General features: G+C 35.4%; 1 protein-coding gene across 1 annotated transcript in view; it reads left to right on the top strand.

Moving 5' to 3' along the window:
* Window positions 1-8578, top strand: part of CSMD1 (CUB and Sushi multiple domains 1) — a 626201-nt gene extending 617623 nt beyond the window's left edge. Inside the window, exons 68-70 of the mRNA XM_085309436.1 lie at window positions 116-203; window positions 4577-4709; window positions 7178-8578. Coding sequence (XP_085165562.1) covers window positions 116-203; window positions 4577-4709; window positions 7178-7337 — 381 coding nt within the window. The 3' untranslated portion in view covers window positions 7338-8578. The remainder of the gene's footprint in view (window positions 1-115; window positions 204-4576; window positions 4710-7177) is intronic.
* Window positions 8579-20411: the final 11833 nt, after the last annotated feature.

Genomic DNA, 20411 nt, shown 5'->3' on the forward strand with positions numbered 1-20411 from the left:
CTGAAAAAATATATCTGGACTCCTTATATATGTTCTAAGTCAGATAAAAAAAAAGGCTAAGATTTTTTTATTTATTTGTTCTAGACTTTTTTTGTGTTTGTTTCCACATATTTAGGTGTCGTCAGGGCTTGACAGAGGTGTTTTCACCTATCAAGGTGATATACATGGAAAAGACTTTGGAAAATTTATGCTCCAAAGACAAGGTAAAATGTATTTACAGGAATTTCATATGTTTCATCTTTTTTTTTTTTTTTTTTTTTTTTTTTTTTTTTTGGCTCTTGCAATGGTGAAGTCAACAAATAACTCCTGCAGGTTTCTAGCTGAAATAAATATGAGTGTTTCATGGCATTACTAATACAATACACCTAGTGAAATAAGCATATTTGAAATATACAATGCACACCCTTAATTTAGCTCTGCCATGTTACTATCTCATGTTTTATAGTATAGCAACCTAATAAGATGAATACAGGATGCTGTTAGAGAGAATTCCATTTACAAGTGTTTTGCTGTGAAAGTCTTTTTGAAAGTAATAGGCATGTCACATAATGCCGACCCATTTTCTGCTCAACTGTATAAATTGCAATCAGAATCATAGAGGAAATTATAAGGACAGAATCAACGCTGATTTTAATGGTGTAATTTGTAGCGTATTTGCTTGTTTCTGGTGGGGGTTCTTTTAAGAATGTCTAGGCATTTAGAATTCTACTTAGCTGTCAAAAATATGTAATGAATGTGAGGGCTACGGACTACAGTGATCTAGCAGCTGGTGAAAAACTAATTATTTTACTCATAAAACTGCTTCAGCAAATGTCAACTGTTGATGTCATAATTTCCTGATCCTGTGACTATTGCAGTGTGATCTAAGCACAATATATACATCAGCAAAGCACTAGGATAGTGGAGAGAAGCAGCCTAGACAATGTGCCAGAGTGTATTTATATTTTATAAATATCCTAATTTCCATTACCTGCACTGATATTGTACCAAATGTCCTTTAAAACTCTACTAGGTCTCCTTTGTATTTCTTTGCTCTAAAATGCTGTGGGCACAGTTACCCTGTGAATTTGCTCATATTGGCCACTTCTCTAAGTGCTCGGTGTGTTTAATCACAAGGAAAACGATCTTACTCTTAAGAGTCTCAGCTTAAGAACTACCAATTACTGAAGTCCAATACTGTTTTAATATTCAAAGTAAATTCTTATGTGGGACAGATTATCTGTCTGCTTGTACTTTTGAGTAATCCTTATCACCATAATATCTGAGCTGCCTTTTTCCTCTGAATTTAGCAACCACACTGTAAAAGCAGAACATCAAGATTTGTTTAGGAATAGGTCTTGTTAAGCAGCCTTTGCTGTCTCAAATTGGTGTGGGTTTGGTTTGTTTGTTTGAATGGGTTTTTTTGTTTGTTTTGTTTTTGTTTTTGTTTTTCTTAAGCAAGAAAGATTAGATATACGTGGTTCTTTCACCTACCTAAGCAAAATTTAGATCCGTCAGTTTTCGCACTAAAACAGTATCACGTCGTGGTTAATGCAACACAAGCAGAAGGAGAGTTAGGCTGGTGTCTCTCTACTTTTAGTGGAAAGCATCTGTATCACTTCTGAGAGTTCTAGTGTGAGCTCAGTTTGTGCATTCCCAAGGCTAGTAACAGGAGCTGAAGTGTCTTTGTTAAACATACATTCGTAGATTTAGAGCTTATTTTATTAATTTTTGACATCGCAGAAGTGAACTCGCTACAAACACAGATGCTGTGACTTTTAGCAGCATCTTTACTTGGATACAAGCATTTTACTTGGATTCTTTATGTGATTATTCATTAGGTAGACATGCGTGGTTTATAGGTTGCTTGTTCTCTAAGCTAAGAGGAAAGAGAGAAATCAAATTTCCAGCCAGCATAGGTCTTAATATTTGTACACGCCCTCTCAGTTTCTAGGCTAGTTTGTTTTGGTTTTTAAATCTATTCTTCAGTGAATATTCAGCTGAGGCAGTGATCTACTCTGTTCTACAGCTGAAGACTCTGCATCATTCAGTTTCTACGAGAAGTTAAATAATTTAGCCCTTTTACACTAAGCCAAAAGTATACATAAACTGTTGCATATGTAAGGTAATGTGAACTTCTTCCTCTGCAAGCACACATTAGAGAATCAAATTTACTAGGAAATACCTGGTTAAGTGATCTGTGAATCTGTTTGAAGAAGTATTACCTATCACACAATGCTAAACAAAGACCAGGCTATATACGCTCATCCTGGAACTTTATGACATGAAAACAGAAAATACATATGTATATTTCTAAGTTACTATTTATCCTCTTTTAGAAACAGTCCTGTTTGCTTGTCGCCTTAGAGAAGAACCCAAAGGGCAAAGAAATCTCTTGTTATTGATCTGCCAAAAGAATTGTATTTGAACCTAATTAATGGGCCCAAGTTGCAAAACAAATTATTTAACCTGTTCTGCCAAATAAACATAATAATAGCTCTGAGAACAGAAACTGAGAGTTCACTGATGATATATATTTCTTTGTGATTCAGTACTTGGTTAGAATCATAAATAAAGGTGAGAAAATTAATTCCGTTTTTTTTTTTTTTTTTTTTGCTGATACGAGCTGATCAGAATTAGTTTGATCAGTATTACGTACTTTATTTATTCCAAATAATTGGACAAACAGCTGAGGCAATAGTAAAGTATAAATGCGGTGATAACTGCATACAGTATTAAAGATTCTTACAACTTCTTCTAATTCATAAAAAGTTCAAAGGAACGTTTAAATTCTTTTCTTAACTTTGGTGACAACTTGATTTTCTCTGAATATCTTTAATCAGATCACTCTGAAAATGCCTAGCACATTCAAAGTATGATTCAAATATATAAAAATATACCAGCACTTCTTCCACAGTGTGAGTTCTAAGGTAAATATTGTAATATGTTCAAAGATTTCTGTAAGACGCTGGTCTACTGTAAAACACTTCAATGTTAATTAAGATATTCCACAGCAGTGCAACAGAGCTCATAACATGATCCAATCTACCACACTAGTATGTTTGCTAACCTGAGAAAGTTTGCCCTCATTTCTTCGGAAAAGTGTATAGATGGCTGAAACACGATGGGAGATTAAAGCAGTGAAAAACACTTAAGTGTAATATTTTGCCATGTTTACTGATTAAATTTGCTGATTCTGAAATTACCCAGGGACTGTCAAGATTTTAGAGGGAAGTTAGTTAATCCCTAGACTTCATATATTTTGTAAAATGAATTGCAGGATTGCACAAAGGATATTAGAATGTGATCAGTTGAAACATCTAAGTTTTTAAAATATCTAATTCCTCTTCCCATTGATTTGAACTACAAGAAATCGTAGAAATTTTATGTTTGCTTTCTTTCCTAGGTTTGTGCCTTATTTAGGTAGTTCAGGAGACTGCTGGAACCAGCGCAATGGCTGTCTCTCTGCTACGTTATTCGTCTGTGCCAGAGTCTTAAAAAGAGTGATTGATGCTGCTGCCATCAATGAGGGAATTAGTGTGTTTGGGACAGGGTGCACTGGTGCATTGCACCATTTCTGAGCAGTAATCACCATTCTCTCTTGTTATATCCTACTAGCACCATCAAAAATACCCCAAAATAGCCAGTGCCGATCTCTGTCACAGCGTTATCCTCACTCTATTTTTTTCTGCTTCTCAGATAGGAAATATATATAGCTTAAGCTTACTCTTCCGAGAAGCTGAGTTGGATCTGACAATATGAAGTTGGCTCTCAAAAATAAAACATACTTGATTACTCTACTGTTTTTGCTGTAAAATTAATTTTCTTCCTTCACTGTTTGAATTGTCAAGTTGGGCAGCTATCTAACCAGTCTAACCCAACTCTATTTAGATGGATGGAAAAGAGGTTTCTGCAGATTGCCTTATGGTCCTGGTTACTTACTTGTCCACAGCAGAGACCTGACTAGAGCATGCCACAGGCGACAGCCTTGGCATTCGGTGCATCTGAGTTTTATTAGAGTGCTATACGGCTGCCAAAGGCAGGTTATAAAGCATGTTCATGTCCTCACTCTTCAAAGGGGATTGTAAAGCAGCCTGGACATGCACACAGATGCAGAGTCTTGCGAGTGCTACTGAGCCTGGCAGAACCAATGTGTCTTATTACTGTTGCCTCAGTTCTCCCTTCCATTTCCATGTTTGATGTATTCAGTCATTGCTTATTGTTTCTAAGTTGAATATTTAGGCTGTAGCTGTAGAACACTTTTTGCAATATTACTCATCTTTCGTGTAAAGCGTATGGCTTGCTTTTCTTAAATTGATGACTCCTGAAAGTCATAGTTCATAATGATGACATTTAGGTGACACAAGGATTATTTGACTTTCTGAGCACCATTTTAATCATTTTGATAATTATTAAGATACACTATTAGGTGGTATTAACAAGATTTATACTGTCGTACTGCATGTTATAAATTTCATGTTTTCAAATAGAGTGATATTTATCAAGACAACATTTATTTCTTCCTTCCTTGAATAAAAAGAGAATTGTAAGGTAGAAACCTGGAAATTTTACTTGTGTCCTTTTCTTTCCATTTCAGGTCCTTTAAGTGCAGACACAGACCTTTCAAATCACTATTATGGCACAAACAGCAGTTCTGTTGCAGCTGCCATCCTGGTACCATTCTTTGCTCTAATATTATCAGGGTTTGCATTTTACCTCTACAAACACAGGTATTGTAAATGTTATTGTTCAGTAACTTAATAAGCTTTTTGTTTTAATTTGATAGGTTTAAATAACTAGAGAACACAATGCAAAAGCCTTCTAGAGTATCTTTACTTTAAAAAGACAAATATTTTCAAGTACTCCCACAATGGGGTTCATTACAGAGCTGTTCTTAATAATGAACAATTAAAAAAATGAGTCTCTATGTTAAGGAGCAAAGACCTGTAAGCCTTTTTGGTTTGTTAGGCTGAATCAGATAGAAATCTCAGGTCACATATTTTATGCTTTCATTTTAGTGCTTTATTAAATTGAATATATGCTACTTCTTTCAAAGTGCTTATGAGTATTAATTATACAAGCTGAAAAATCCATAAATCCACTGGAGGAATAGTGCGTAATGACACTACTTAAAGTACATGCTGAGTAAGCTAGTGGATACTACTTTGAGAACTGGTGTCACTTCAGTTCTTATGAAACTTACATATGTTAGTAAATAGTGTCAGAATAAATTCAATCATCTTGTTTGAAATTTGATTTATAAACTGACAAAGCTGACATCTGTATGTTTAAAAAATTTGTTCATTCTAAGTGGTGTTTGGCTGGAGCTTTCATGAGGTAGGTTTTTTTTTTTTTTTTTTTGAGCTACAGTACTCTCTGATCTCCCTGGGTTGTTTGCAGTTTGCAAAGTGGCATTTAAAAGAAACAGAGATTTTAGTAACATGCTCTTAAACCTTTGTTCTACCATCATGATGCCAAGAGCATTTTATAATTGTAACAAATCTTATAGACAAATTGAAGTCCACCATTAGCCTATGGTGTAGTTTCTTAACTTAGCTGTCCACCTACTTTAACATTAGATGGTTCTGGAAGAAGAAATTGCAATGGGGCTTGAACTTGCGAACTCCAGTTACAATGGAATATATCCTGAAATATGATATAGTCTTTTGCTAAAAAAACTATTCAAGAAGAGCTATGAACACTGTCCAAGAACATGTTATTGGAAGACTTTCTGATGCATACAGATCTTTATTCTCAGATAGCATTCAGATTAACCAAAGAGATTGAACATAAAAGGAATATTGCTGTCAATTCACTCTTAGAAAGGGGAACCAAACTCTAAGTCAAATTCAACAGAAATGTGCTGTGACCTAAGGGGTACTTTTTGCAGTATGTTCTATGAAGTTTGTTATGTGCGGTACAAGCTCTAAAGATTTTTTTTTCTATTTGGTAAAATATATATATATATATATTTAAAAGAGCTAAAATTTGTTCTTTAAAAAAGCAGCCCTAATCATACTGTTTATGTTACTGTTGGCACAGCACTGCAGTTCTGCCAACCTTCATCTAATTTAAATGCATTTGATACTGGAATAAAGAGATATTTCTCATTAACTCGAACTTTCAATGACTATTTTTCCTCTTCTGTATTTTCTGACTATGTTCTTCCAACAAATCACAGGTTTTAGGGGGATTATCACTGTTATATTTGAGAAATCTTCAAGAAACTAACAAACTGGTTATTGATGTAGGGGACCATTTGAAAGCGAAATATTGACTGCATACAATGAAACTAAGCAATATTCAATATTCTCATAGCAGAGAACTCAAAACCCTAAAAGAGTGGAGTTGGTCAGCAATTAAAGTAACTCTATGACAACTTTATTCTCTCTGCTAAAGGAAGGAGAACAGAATTTGTGGCTTTTGAAGGCAGTTTCTTGGAGGTACCTTAAAGATCAGAATAACAACATGAAATTTTCACAAGGATGCGAAAGTAGTTATGCCCCTAAAAGCCTTTTATATCAGAGAATTTGAAGGTGTTCTCAAAGGACAATTTTATGGATGTTTCTGCTGTGTCTATGTCAGATTAATATCATCTAATTAGAACGAGGGAAGTTAAAGTTCTTTTACATAGTTTCAATCCCTTTTATCTGGCAGACAGAGGCTGCGACAGGAATGAAGATAGCATCTCAGCCTTTCTGAACAAAATTATAATATGTTTAATTATTTAAGCTTAGGAAAGCTTTATGTTAAGATTTCTAAACATGTTTAGGTATTTTTAAAAAATAAAACATAAAGAAAAGAGCATATTTACAAGATCAGAATTGTTTGTAGGTTTTCAATTTCCATTACTGACTTCTTTTCAGAGACAGTTTATCCTTACTGGCTATCCAAAATAGAATAATTTTTATCTATAAATATTTACATATTTTTGCCAACATTATCTCCATGCTTTGTAGTATCAGTTTGCCCAATAAGATTTTTTTTTACTTGTTTCTGTATTCTGAAAAATAATTTCTGTACAGATTTCTCACAGTTATGTCCCTGTGACACCCTTTATGAGTCTCCCTATATCGCTGTTGGACTTAGTCGTGCAACTAGTATAGCTAGTATGGAAACATTATAGAAACTTGCAATAATTATAGAATTTTTATTTTTAATAGTTATTCATGATATTTTTCTGTCCTTTTTCTTTCAGAACAAGACCAAAAGTACAGTACAATGGGTATGCTGGACATGAAAACAGTAATGGACAGGCTTCATTTGAAAATCCCATGTATGACACAAACTTAAAACCCACAGAGGCAAAGGCTGTGAGGTTTGATACGACTCTGAACACAGTTTGTACAGTGGTATAGCCTTCAGTGCCCAATATGACTGATTCATAGCCATACCTCTGATGGACAAGCAGTAATTCCTTTGGTGCCATATACCAGTTTCCCTTCTTCTCTTGGCTTTGCTGCTGTAATCTTTAACATCTTCTGTCAGCCTACATGCAGCTAAATTTTCTGGTAAAAATGTGTCAGTCTTCTGGGGATCAGACAAAGAATATTTTTTCATCTTAAAGTTGGATTAAAATGCCTGGCTGCATCTGCTTCAAAACAAGGCACACTTTAAGGAAGACTGCCGAGTCATGCCAATTTGTCATATTTAATGCCTCAGACTTTCATATTTGTATGTGGCTGGATGCCTTTCAATGCATTCTTCTGGGCACTTGGATAAATCCTTTGAGTACTGTGACAAATGACAACACCACAGATTATCCCCAAGAACAGGAATATTCTGAAGAAATAAAGCTCTCTTGAAGGAGAAGACAACCTTCCTCGAGGTTGCATACACCCGCAAATGCTTTACCATTGAAATCTTGTTAAAATTAAACATACAGTGTATTTCAAACATAGAGCAGTTCTCCAATTTCCCAGTCAGCTGTTATATTGCAAAATATTAATGCACAATTTTTTGCACTAGAGTGTTATGGATGACCGAGTAAGATACTGGTAAAAATATACAGGGTTTATACACACTGTCCATTGTATATAGACATTCACTCACTCTTTGCGAAGCAAAACATTCCACAATAAATTTACTTGGAATATTAAATTACGAGCCCCATGCTTAGCACAAGTGAAATCTTGTGCGACAGAGGACAATATATCTTTTGTCAATTTTTGACTAAATTTCTCTGTAAACATCATTACAAGTCACTGGAGATTTTCAGCCAGAACAAGAGCCCATTTCTAAGAAATTTTCATTGCCAATATTATTTTCTTCTGGAATCAGTCATCTTTCACTATTGTCAGTATCATACTATTTAACAGCAGGGGGGTTAGCAGCTATTGCTGCTTGCCATGTACAAATGTGAATAGTAATTTATTTTAGATAGCTCATAAAGCCTGTGAGCCTGTGCTCATAATACAGTCTTCCCTTTTGCATTTTTTTCCATTTTTCCTGTAATATGACATCATTTTCTGATGTTACATGGAACTAAAACACATTACAGTAACATATGTAAACCCAGTGCAAATTGTCTATAACAAGCTGTCATTAAGTTTCTACTTTAAACAAAGAAAAATATTCAACTATCTTTTCTTTCTGTTTCTTTTCAGATGTTTTTAAACACACTGCTTACTGCTTTTGTATTTACGCAGTTTGGCAGAGAAAGTTGGACATTTGTAAACATGAATGGTTAAGTAAATCATTAACATTTGTTTAGAATTAGAGAGGTTTTACTGAATGAAAACAAAAAAACAAAGATGTCATTGGGCAGGTAAATTAAATGATCTTTTAAGATTAAGAAATTACAAAAAATATGAAAATGAAGCAAAATTTGATCTTAATCATACACGTTGCACTCAGAAACTAAGGACATTGCTTTTCTTTTGTTCTAAAAATGCAAAGATCTTTGTTTTGTTTTGTTTTGAAGATTTCTAATGGTCTTAATGTCCAGTTACTATCAAAAACTGAAGAAAAACGTTTCTGAACTCCTTATATGTGTAGGTCTGGCTGTTATATACAAAACCAAAAGGAAATGTAAGTCCAACCAAAAAGGAAGTATAAGCCCAATAGCAGATTTTTCAGCTAATTTTGTAGAACAGAAAGAATAACCTTTGGTCAGGTTAGCAACTCTACACCTGTTAGATGAAAAATATCAGCAATATAATATAGTAATGCAGGGCCTCCAGCTGTTATGTTCTTCATATGAGCAAGAAACTCTGAAGAAAATTTAATAAATAATCCTTTCCAGTCAGTTCCTTGTTCATTTTGTTGGTAGTTTTTGACTTTCTTTTTTGTTTGTTTTGGAGGTTTTTGTGTGTAGTAGCTTTCATTTATCTGTCACATCTCAGAGATCTTCACATTTCCTGAAAAAGAACAAAGTCGTCAGATCAAAGTCATTGTCCCGATCCTCCCCAGTGTACAGGAAGCTGTCTTGTGAATGAAGAGCTTCTTTAGAAACAGTGGGCCAGGGACGGAAGTTGTTGTGTGATTAAAGTTTTTGACAGGTGTTCAAAATTGTCGTTACTACTTTGGAAGTCTTTCTGAAGTGGCAATGGCAGAAAAAAAAATGGAGTATTGAAAGCAAGTGCAAAATGCTAGCTAAATAATTATTATTGATCTTTTCTTATCCTGTCTTTATAATGTATTCTTCTCACCTGTCTCACTATGATCACTGAGAAATGCAGTGGGGAAAGGTACTATAAAACATTAAATTATTTGATCTTTTGTGTTATAAAGTCCAGATCCTGTGAACCATTTCTCAGGTGGTTCCTTTCATGGAGGTTTACACAGAGATTGTTTGTCCCAAGAGGGTGTCCTTTGGATCAGGGTCACTCAAATTTGGAGTATGCTGACAAACTATCTTAAGACTTTTGTTTGGAGTAGTGCTTAAACAGCAGCTTCAAACTTGAGCCCAAGTAAAGGAAAGTTCATGAAGTTTTATCAGTTCTATCCATATCCCCCAAATGCCTCTCCTGCTCCCTTATGTTTGTTTTTTCTGTTGAGGTTGGATCTCTTTTTCTTGAAGTTATTTTACAGAGGGCTGTGTATGCATGCACTCATATATGGTGCTTCATCAGGATAAGACTCTTAAAATGTTGTACAGTGGCCAGGTAATGGCAGCCAGGAAATCTGCTTTCTGAGGTATATGCAGAAGACTTTTCCCCCAGTGTTGACCAGATCATTATGATGGGCTAAGAATACATGCTATAGATTTTTTTTAAAAACCGGTTATGTGCTTCAAAGCTGTTAAAAACTGCTGCTTGTATCACACATCTTGCCTTTCTCCAGGCTAGCTGCAATAATTTTTTTTTCTTGTGTAAAATATTTTGTAAACAAAGAAAAGCTGTTATTAAAAAAAAAAGGTGGGAGGGTGAGGGTGGGGGTGGTTGGGGAAGAAAGCTGGCATTATGATCAAGTCAATCTAATTTTCATTCCCAGTATTTCATTCTACCATTTCACCACATGCTGCTGTGACATGAAGTAGGTGCAAAAGAACTTTTTGTACAGAGATATATTTTTTATGAAGAATTTGTAAAATTATTAAATATGCTGTACTTTTTTGATTAATGTAGGTAAATTGTTAAAAATAAATGTTTTTACAATACAAAAAATTGTAATTTTCCCAATAATGTAAAATTTACCATCTTTARCTGATTCTCAGTTCTGATCCTATCACACATGTATTAATATTAAAGTGGCCTGTTAAAAATAAACAGTATTCTTTTTGGCAAAAAAATAAATATTATAAAAGACTGTAATATAGCCTGTGCAATGCCACCTACCTTGAAAGCAAATTCAGAGTTCTAATTAAATATTTAATTTTAGATTTCCAGCTTTTGTGTGACGGGTTCTTATCAACTATTTTCTTCTATTTACTTTTATACTTTTAAATCTCAGATATTCATTTTTCATATATAGAGTGTCTACTGAAATCTTAATCTCATCATTTTGAGTAAGTTCCCACGCACTGTCTGTTACTTGGCAAAAATATTCAGATGTGGTCTGGTAGCATGGGATTTACGTYGTATTATCCTACACTTACCATTCATATTTTAAAAAGTTTGTTTTATAACAAAAAAAATGACCTGCTTATTTTTTGCACAAGCCTGTATTCTACCTGTGAAAGTGATGGATCCCATTGGGCCAGAAGTATTTCCAGTTCTAATATCTGAGAGCTGTTTCTGCAATCACTTAGATAAATTTACTTCTACTGAAATGAAAATGTGGATATGCATAAGGATAACCATATATATTAGTGATTTCATCAAGTCCAGAAACCTAAATAAAATTATTTTATTCATTTTACTCTGTATCAATGCAAAGGATTTACGTATTTGGTCTACTTGTTGACAGCTTAGGAGATAATGAGTCATGCTTCAAGGATATTCTACCCATTGTTCCATTTGGGAATCAGTAGTAGTATATGACTGGTTCAGTTTTAGAAAAAATCGGAGTGTATGCAAGTTCTTCATCTTCACAGTCTGTCCTTCCGAAAATATGATATCTTACACCTAGTTGTTAAAGATCTCATCACTCAGAAGGAGTCAGAGTGAATTTCCTTCTGAGACTAAAATAAGCTGTWATCATTGAAACTATTGATGGAGATGTTGAGCCATTAATGACAGGGATTCGTGATTTCTACCTCTTATTTCAAACCATAGTCYAATATATAATATACAAGTGAACTACATTCCTTTTCAATAATGCTAACCTGCAGTGTCAGCTTTTGAAAATTGTTTTTTCCCCTTATGATCTATTGAAAATAATTGTACCAGGGTGTATTTAATTTTGAATCCTAGACAAACCATTTCTAGAAAATATATTTTCTTGAGGACACAAAGTTATATAGGAGACAGCTCTCAGGATCTGCAAACAACAAAAGCATTTGCCTTTCAACGGGAAGCAGCTAGCTCTGTAGCAGCAGAAAGGTCATAAACGCTCTCACAAGGGTCGGTCTACTATCAAGATGATTTGCTGAAAATGGAAAATGCACTTTATACAGTTGATTTTAATTTCAAACTCCAGTAAACTACCTTAAATAAACTGCCACCTGCTTTAGCGTGGTTACTGACTCAAAGCCACAGGAACTTGAATGCATATGACTTAATGCTTGAGAGAATATGTACAGGAAGAAGGAAAAAAAAATCTTCTGCAGAACACTGCCTTAAAACAAGGAAAATAAATTACTTTTAGGCATGTGACTGTAATGCACAGAAAGTCAAAAAAATGCAATGTTTTAGTATCCATTTTGGAAGGCTTAAATTTTTGTGGAATAAATACTAAAGCAGTATTAGAGGTTCAAAAAYTTGGCAGTGGCAGTTTTCTAACACAGACTGTATTCCACCAAAATGCACAGGACTGTAGTCTGGACCTTGCTATGTTGGATAAATAAAATTACACAATGGCTGAGCTATGCCTAGTGACTAGTTATCAGGATTTGACTATATATGATCCAAGCAAGTTGAGGATACTCCTAAACAGTTATATACCTATTTGTATATAAAAGTATATAAATATCTTAAAATGTATAAATATATAATAATATGTAAATATGTTTTCAGCCTAATCCATAGGGGAATGTGGGCTCACTTTGGCAGTGCTTGCCTCTGAGGTATGTGCTGCTGCATGGTAAGTGCTTCAGCATCAAATTATGTGCCCACAGTCYGTAAAGAGAAGGTAGGAGACAGAATATATTGCATATAAGATTCACAGATGCCAGCAAGCTGACTGGGGAGTCAGCTATGCTCTCAGTTAGAAATACTATGGCAAGAAGGCGGCTCTCATTTTTGTTCTGAGGAGCATAAATTCTGCTAGAACTTACAGTGGAAATAATTTTGTAGCTGGGCAGATTAGTCATATCAGCTCCCTCTTAGCAAGCAAGTCCCAAAAACATAACTGTTAGTTACTACTGTTTTTCCCGCTTAAACCCGGTAGTGTCGTGGTTGGAGTGCTCAGATCAGAGATGGAAGACCAAGGTTTAGATAGCTTCTTTAGATGAAGAAGAAGCACCAGGATATTTATCAGCAGACCATGGGCAATTAGCATTACTTTTTTCTCCTTGCAGTGCTATGTCTGAATTTGTAAATACTGGATCAGGCCTTGCAGACAAAATATACAGGAGCCATTCCTAGTTTGTGAATTCTCCTAATTGTGAGKAAGGAAACTGGTGGCACAGAAGAAACTTACGTGCCTCGTGGATTTGACTGAAAGAAACACTAGTACTTTAATTGACTTGAATGTCAAACAGCAGCTGCAGGAGGACTTTGAGGATGTAAATTTTGAACTCAAGAAATTAATGTCAGAGGGAAACCAAAGTCGTCTTTATATCTTGCCCTTGGTGTACCAAAATTTTAGTTTACTTGAGCCATGGAAAATCGTAAGTATAATTTGTTGAGAGAGATTAATAAAATTATAAATCACATCAGAAATATAATCAAAGTAATTCAAGACTGGAAAAATATATATATCAGCTGAAGAGGTGGACATAGATACCAAGAAAGTGGACAAAATTTGAAAAAAAAAAAAAAAAAAAAAAAAAAAAAAAAAAAAAAAAAAAAAAAAAAACAGCTGCCCATTCTTAGGATGATAATTTTTAAAAAAAGATGAGGAACAGAAGAAAATTTGAATTTTGAGTCTATCCTGGCGTGTACTAGAAATGCCAGAAGTCTGGAGAAATGCTATTATTGTGGTAAAAATAAAAATGATCAAGCAAATGACTAATAAATTGACAGGATAGAGTTAAAATCTTGTCAACAGATTTTAGAGAGAACAGCTCTTGTCATCCAAATCTCATCTAATTCTTGAAAGCTTGGTTGATAAAAGTAACTACTTATGTGTCAAAAGAAAAAAAATGATTTAGTAGCACACTATAATTCATAAATATGAATAGAGACTATCAGTAATTACACAAGAAGTTATTTAAGAGATTAATCTCAAAAAGACATTATGGAATTATGATTGAAAAAGGAGATATTGGAAGATGTCTACTGGGGTTGCTGCAAGGCCTGATGTTGCTCAACAATGGTGGGAAAATAAAGATAACACCTTTGCTGAAAAAATATATAGGTGTCATAAATTATTGCAGGATGATAAACAGTAATTAAGAGAGGATAGTCATGTGGAACAATTTGGTTTACTTGATAAATTGAGCCTATTTAAACACAGTATTTTTAATATAACCTCAAGAATAGTTGACCATCCAGAGACAAGAACATTCAGACCATCCATAAGACRAGATATTAGATTCTAAAAAGTAACATCTCTGAAAAGGATTTAAAGGCATGTTACTTGTGGTGATGTGGCAAAATATGAGGTATTGAATCACTGGATATAAAATGTTAGTACTGAGCAGGAACAGAGAAGTGATTTTAGCTTCACTGCATATGAAACTGTATTAGATTCTGCATATATTTCTGCAGTTATTTGAGTGGATGCACAAGAGCATACAAAAATGATTTAAGGAATAGAATAAATACCTTCCAGTAAGAGTTTTAAATCTGTTTAATCAAAAAGAAGATAGATAGTGGAACCTGATTACAGTGTGCTACAATACATCCATGGGGATAAAATGCTGGGCAAATCCAGATTCAAAAGGCATGACAGAAACTATAGGCTTGAAATTGTAGCCAGACAAATTAAAAGGGAAAATTAGGCACACACATTTGTCAATGGAAAAAATATTTTGAATTATTTTACCAGAAGTAATTATGTGTTTGCTATTTTTCATTCCATCAACTTAACTCTGGATGTTTTCATGTGAGATAGGCATTAGTTTTGTGTTCTTTTTTGTTCTTAGCAGAAAGTTACTGAAAGAATAAGGGCCAGAGATTAGATTAGGTCTAGGGATTCTTTCATGTTTCTGCTCTCCTAGTTAAAGAAAAAAGGGGAAAGAGAAGGGAGAAGGGAGAAGGGAGAAGGGAGAAGGGAGAAGGGAGAAGGGAGAAGGAGAAGGAGAAGGAAAAGGATCAGCCCACATTAAGCTTTTTCGGACTCCAAAGCAACATGACCACTTCATCACTAAAGACTGGGAAGGCTCACTGATGCATGCCAGAGAAATATTTGAGACTACTATTTGACCAGGGCCAAACTGTACTGAAGATCATTTTACTATTTAACTGGATAAACAAACTCCAGCGCTAAGGAGCATTGCCTGTCACTATTGGATTTTCTAGTAYAAATATAGCCTTAAATACTTGAGAKGCCCTTAATGACRAATTGCTTGTCCAGAATGCTCCTTAAAAATGCTTCTAGTACTATCTTATTATAAATCCTGATAACCTTCTCACCTGGCAACTGTGGTTAAAAAAGGACAGATGCTACAGGTTTCATGAGGAACTCTTTCCTGTCAGTGCATAATAAGCATGTGCAGAATATGTTCAACAAAGTGGAGTTTTCCAAGCATTTAGCAGAAGAACACATCCTCATATTAGAAAACTAATCAAGCTTTCATCAGGTAAGTGAAAAAACCATCATTGTAATATAGATCTGGGTAAGTATAAATACCAAGCAAAGCCAGATGAGACACTTTAAAGTGCTCTAAGTGAGCAGAGGAAGAGAAATGGAGTGTTGTGTTGTGTCTCCATGTTGACTACATCTATAGTGTTTATACATCTAACCTGAATGTTCAGAAATCTAGTCTGAAAGCCAAAGAGATTCAATGCATCTTGCATCCATATGGTTAGATTTCACACCCTCCCCCCAAAAGCTAGCAGTTTCTAATAGTCGTAAATAGTCCCTGTTGCAGTACACTGTGTTAAATGGCTCCATACATTAACGAGGATTGACATGTTTTGTCTGATATGCTTCTTTCACAGAGATAACTGAAGAGGAGGTCTGGAGCACAGCAAGGACTAACTAAAGAGGTAAGCAGGAACAGGGATGGGTGTCAGCCACTAGCCAGCTAATTGAAATAGTTCATAGAGGGCAACAAGCACGAGGCTCTTTCCAGAGCCCTCTGGGAGTGGAGCTGTGCTCAAGAGCAGTGGCAAGGGGTCAATTGTCAGCTCTGATGGCCTTTCTTGATGAAGCCATGTGGAAGTCAAGGTGGAAGAATGAACCAAGAGGTATCAGGACAGCAAACTTCTTCAGGAAGTCTTTGGAGCCCTTGGAAGGGCTGGGTGCAGAAAGTCCAGGACATCCTGGCTCCCCCAAGGAAGTAGCTCAGGACCCATCGATACTGTCAGCACTATGCTGCTCATCTTGACATGGGTGAGAAATTGTAAAAGAATAAGTATTCACTTCCCCTTCCTCCAAATACCATCATTAGACTTTTTTGGTGCATGATGTTTGGCTTTGGTTTTGTTGAGTAGTAGACTTTTCTGATATCAATATATGCATGTCCCTAATCCCCTCCTTTTCCTCCTGTTTTTTAATCTTTTTCCTCTAACTCACCCTGCAATTTGCTATGACTTTCTGAATAAAAAGTGTAATTCATAAGAATTTGGTTTGTAGCTTTTCATTTCAGGGAATGGCAAAGGCAATTGAAGAAGGGACATGTATCTGAGTGGTTGGGAAGAGGTTTCAGAACTTGAAGTAGTTGAGCAGAGGTGAAGAATAAGTAGATGTAGGGGGTCAAGTAGGTTTGCAAAGGCTCTGTGTGTGAGGAGAGTCAAGGAAATATGAGCAGTATGATCTATTTTTGGATTTTGTTTGTTTATTACTACTACTGCCATCGTGCACAAGCTTCATGGACCACAGCTATTATGTTTATAAGGACTATGACTGCATTAATTGTATAATCTGGGACTGAAGAGCGCAAGCAGCGTCTTTCATGCTAAAGACTAGCACTTGGTGGACACTCAGTGMTCCTTCGGAGAAGGGAAAGGATGCTGCTCTGCCTTTTTCGTGCAGAATTAACCACTCAGAGGCTATTACATAATGTCTGTAATCAGTATAGCAGGATATCTTGCCCAAGAATCTTCCCTAGTGTTACAGAAGACCTGAAAGTTTGGAGAAATGTAGCCCTTACAGAGGATGTATTGCTAGGAGTCCTTTGGGGAACAATGAATAAAGTAAATCCCAGTCTCTGAAATGGTGAATGCTACCAAGCAACTCTCTCACCTAACTTCCCTCTCACTCAGAGGCCCTGCACTGTCTGGGCAGTTGCATGAACCACAGCCTTGCACAGCATATGGATTGACAAGATGGTTGATGGTTTYTGCACCCTCACTACTGTTCTGATTGCCATTTCTAATCTTGCTCACTGACCAGTCACCGCTAGAGACAGCACCTCTACAGAACCTAATGGCATCTAATTGCTTGTGGGCAGTGGTCTGGAAGTTGACCTATCCAAGCTCCCACAGGAGAGCATTCAAAGTGCCGTRTGCTTACAGAACCCATGCACTGAATGTTACTATCAATACTCAGTGGTGACAGACAAGAATTCACCTGTTTTGGTTGACCTGAGGCCTGGCATGTGGCAGTGGTGCTTTTCTCTTCCTGTACTTTCTGTTTGATTTCCAGAGCCTTCTCTGTGCAGCAAGTGCAGCGTGTTGGTGAGTGGTGGCTCTGCCAATCCATCTAGCTCAAAAGAAGGGAAAAATTCTTAATAGCCATGAGAAGGTTTCAAAGAGAAGATAATAAAGGCTGTCTGACATACCTGTCAATGGCAAAAACAAAGGCTTCGTGTGCCCAGGGTATACCATAGATAGCATAAGAATATGATAGATACTGCTGTTTGGAAAACATGGAGCACAARACATCCTTTATGCCATGATGGCATGTTGTGCACTGCATAGAAAAGACAGATGAATGGCATACTAGAAGAGTATGTGAATTTTGTGAGATCAGTGGGATAAATTCAATGCTTATTCCAGTTATTTTTGTAGTTTAAGAGTGGCCAGATTTTTAGAAGGAGTGGCAGGATGGTGAATTTATTAGTATACTCACRGGTCATTCAGTGCCAGTTGGCTTCAATACTTCAATACAATTCCAGGAATGGTCCTGGAAGTTTAATTTGCTAGACRTAATCATAACACCTGATGCTCAGCAGATCCAAACAATGTAAACAACTACAACTATTGAGGTTGGTGAACTTTATGTGTGATAATATGCAGAACTAATGCAAACAAAATGATAAATATRTACATTTCTCTCTACCTTCTACAAATACATATTCACTTTCAAGCAGGGCACAGATTCTGTTACACAGGATCTATTTTAGAAATTACTATCATTATTTCCCCAAATACGAGAAATATTAGATGATAGTCAAGCTGTCATTCCATGCTGTTACTKTTTATCACTTGCAGATGTAGCAAATACATTAAATGAGAAAACGTTATTTTAAAAATGGCATCCAGTTAGTTGTTAGAGAACAGCACATACAGCTTAGATTCTTGTATTTCCTTCAAGATCTCACAATAATAAGAGGKTTTAAGGGTGATTATTGGAAGATTCTGGTAGTTTACATGAGAATAGCAGGAACTGATCAACGTTTTTTGTATTTGCTTTTTTCATATGACTAGTCTGTGAGCACTTCTCTTGTAGCCATAGGAACTTTGTACTAAAAGAGTATGATGAACTTCACTTATCAGTCCCTGCTTGACTTTCACCTACATAGTAGTTGAATTCCAATATTAGCTAAAATTCTATTTTATCTAGCTCTTCCAGTTTCGTTGTTATTCACGTCATTAAATTGATTACATTCCAATGTAATTCATTCCATACCAAATCTTTTTTTATTTGTCTAGATTAGAAGTAAATATATTTTGTTTAACAAAATTTAAGTTATTCTGATGGCTRTATTTTAATGGGTAAGTTACATGATCACTGACTAGAGATTTAGAGAAACATGACTTCACAAGCTTCAGTTTAAAAATGTGTATGCATGAAATTTGAGGGGATGGGATTTATTGCACTTGATATYCACCCCAAATGTGGATAACTACCTACAAGCTAGTCACCATCTGCACTCCTTTATAAATTTGAGAGAAAAGAGGAAGTTTTAGCATGTGATTTGTTCTTCTATTGATTTTAGTCATCAATTATAGGATGGGATTAATTGTTCCCCCTGATGACCATAGATGTGGTCATGCCTACAGTGTAAATACCCACATCTGATCGAATGAGCCCTCACTGAGTCTTAATATCATAATAATTTCCCATCTATTGGTTTTGACTTTGGCTGAGCTGCTTAACTACTTATATTYAAATATTCTCATTTATAAAACAGGTGTTACTCCATTCTCATTTAATAACATGCAGCTGTGCTCTGGAATGGCATTGAATATGTTCAATAGGTATTGTGATTTCATTAGTCTMAATGATTTCTAAATCAAATACCTTGGTTAATTCTGGGAAGCCAGTCTTCTCTAATAATCATCCTTACATTCAACTGRATATCTGAAACTTTCCTGCTGGTGACACTTATGAGGACTGAAAGAATTCTAATGGCCAGCTGTAGCAGTGTCAATTTACAATAAGCATTTTCTGTGAGTTGGCACAAGTGTGCTGGAGTCCACACATCGAAACGGGGGGGAATAAGGTATGATTTTATTGGCTTCAGAATTGTTTGATGCACATTTACCATTCTGACCTCATGATGGAACAAAATACGCTGAAATTTGGCCAACAAGTTTTAATGCTGTCTTAGAAAAGTCTGTACTAGGAACCTTCCTTTGACCTCTCAAAGACTTAAAATAATTKCTTTCTTATTTCTACTTTCATGGCTTTGAAGTCTAAGAGGTGATAGGAAAATGACAGCTCTTCATTTCCTAAGTACTGTATCTTCTCAGCCAGATTTTATTAAGGTTCATCCTCTCTACTTTATTATTTTCACATCAGTGACCTGTCCAAGTTAAGTGACATTCATCTATTCACTTTCAGTTAAGCAAAATATTTGTGAGGGATCTGTCTTGTGTGCACTCCTRGACTCTCTTTTCCCTCACACATGAACACACACACATACTGTGCACACACACGTGTGCACACACACTTACTTCTCGTGAATGGTCACACCCATTTAGCAGCTGGCAGTGAAGAAATAAAAAAACAAAACAAAACAAACAAACAAAAAAGCACAGCTCCAAAAGACATCCATTACAAAGCTTTTGCTACCCTTCACAATTTTTTAAAATAAATTGCACTAAATCGTCACTATTCAATTTATCCTAAAAGCTTATTAATCTTGAATTGACCTTGGAGTAGGTCTATAAAATATTCCATACTAAATAACTTATTGTCTCATTACTCTTTCTGTAAACCTTTTTCTGAGTATCTTAAATATAACTATTTTGTTAAAGTTCTTACTGCTAGGAATGGGATAAGAAATTTTACGCAAAGAAAATCTGCTTCCGTATACTTTTGCTTACTTTTCTTCATTGGATCATTTATTTTCAGGAAATTTCTGTGATACTGCTGCTGCTCACACACAACTGATGGCAAAACTTTTATGTAAGGCTTATAAAAATAATATGATACAGATTCAAGCCTTTCCT

The sequence above is a fragment of the Rhea americana genome, unplaced genomic scaffold, assembly GCF_003343005.1.
Source record: "Rhea americana isolate MKP2758 unplaced genomic scaffold, rheAme1 scaffold_299, whole genome shotgun sequence".
In the NCBI taxonomy this organism is placed as follows: domain Eukaryota; kingdom Metazoa; phylum Chordata; class Aves; order Rheiformes; family Rheidae; genus Rhea; species Rhea americana.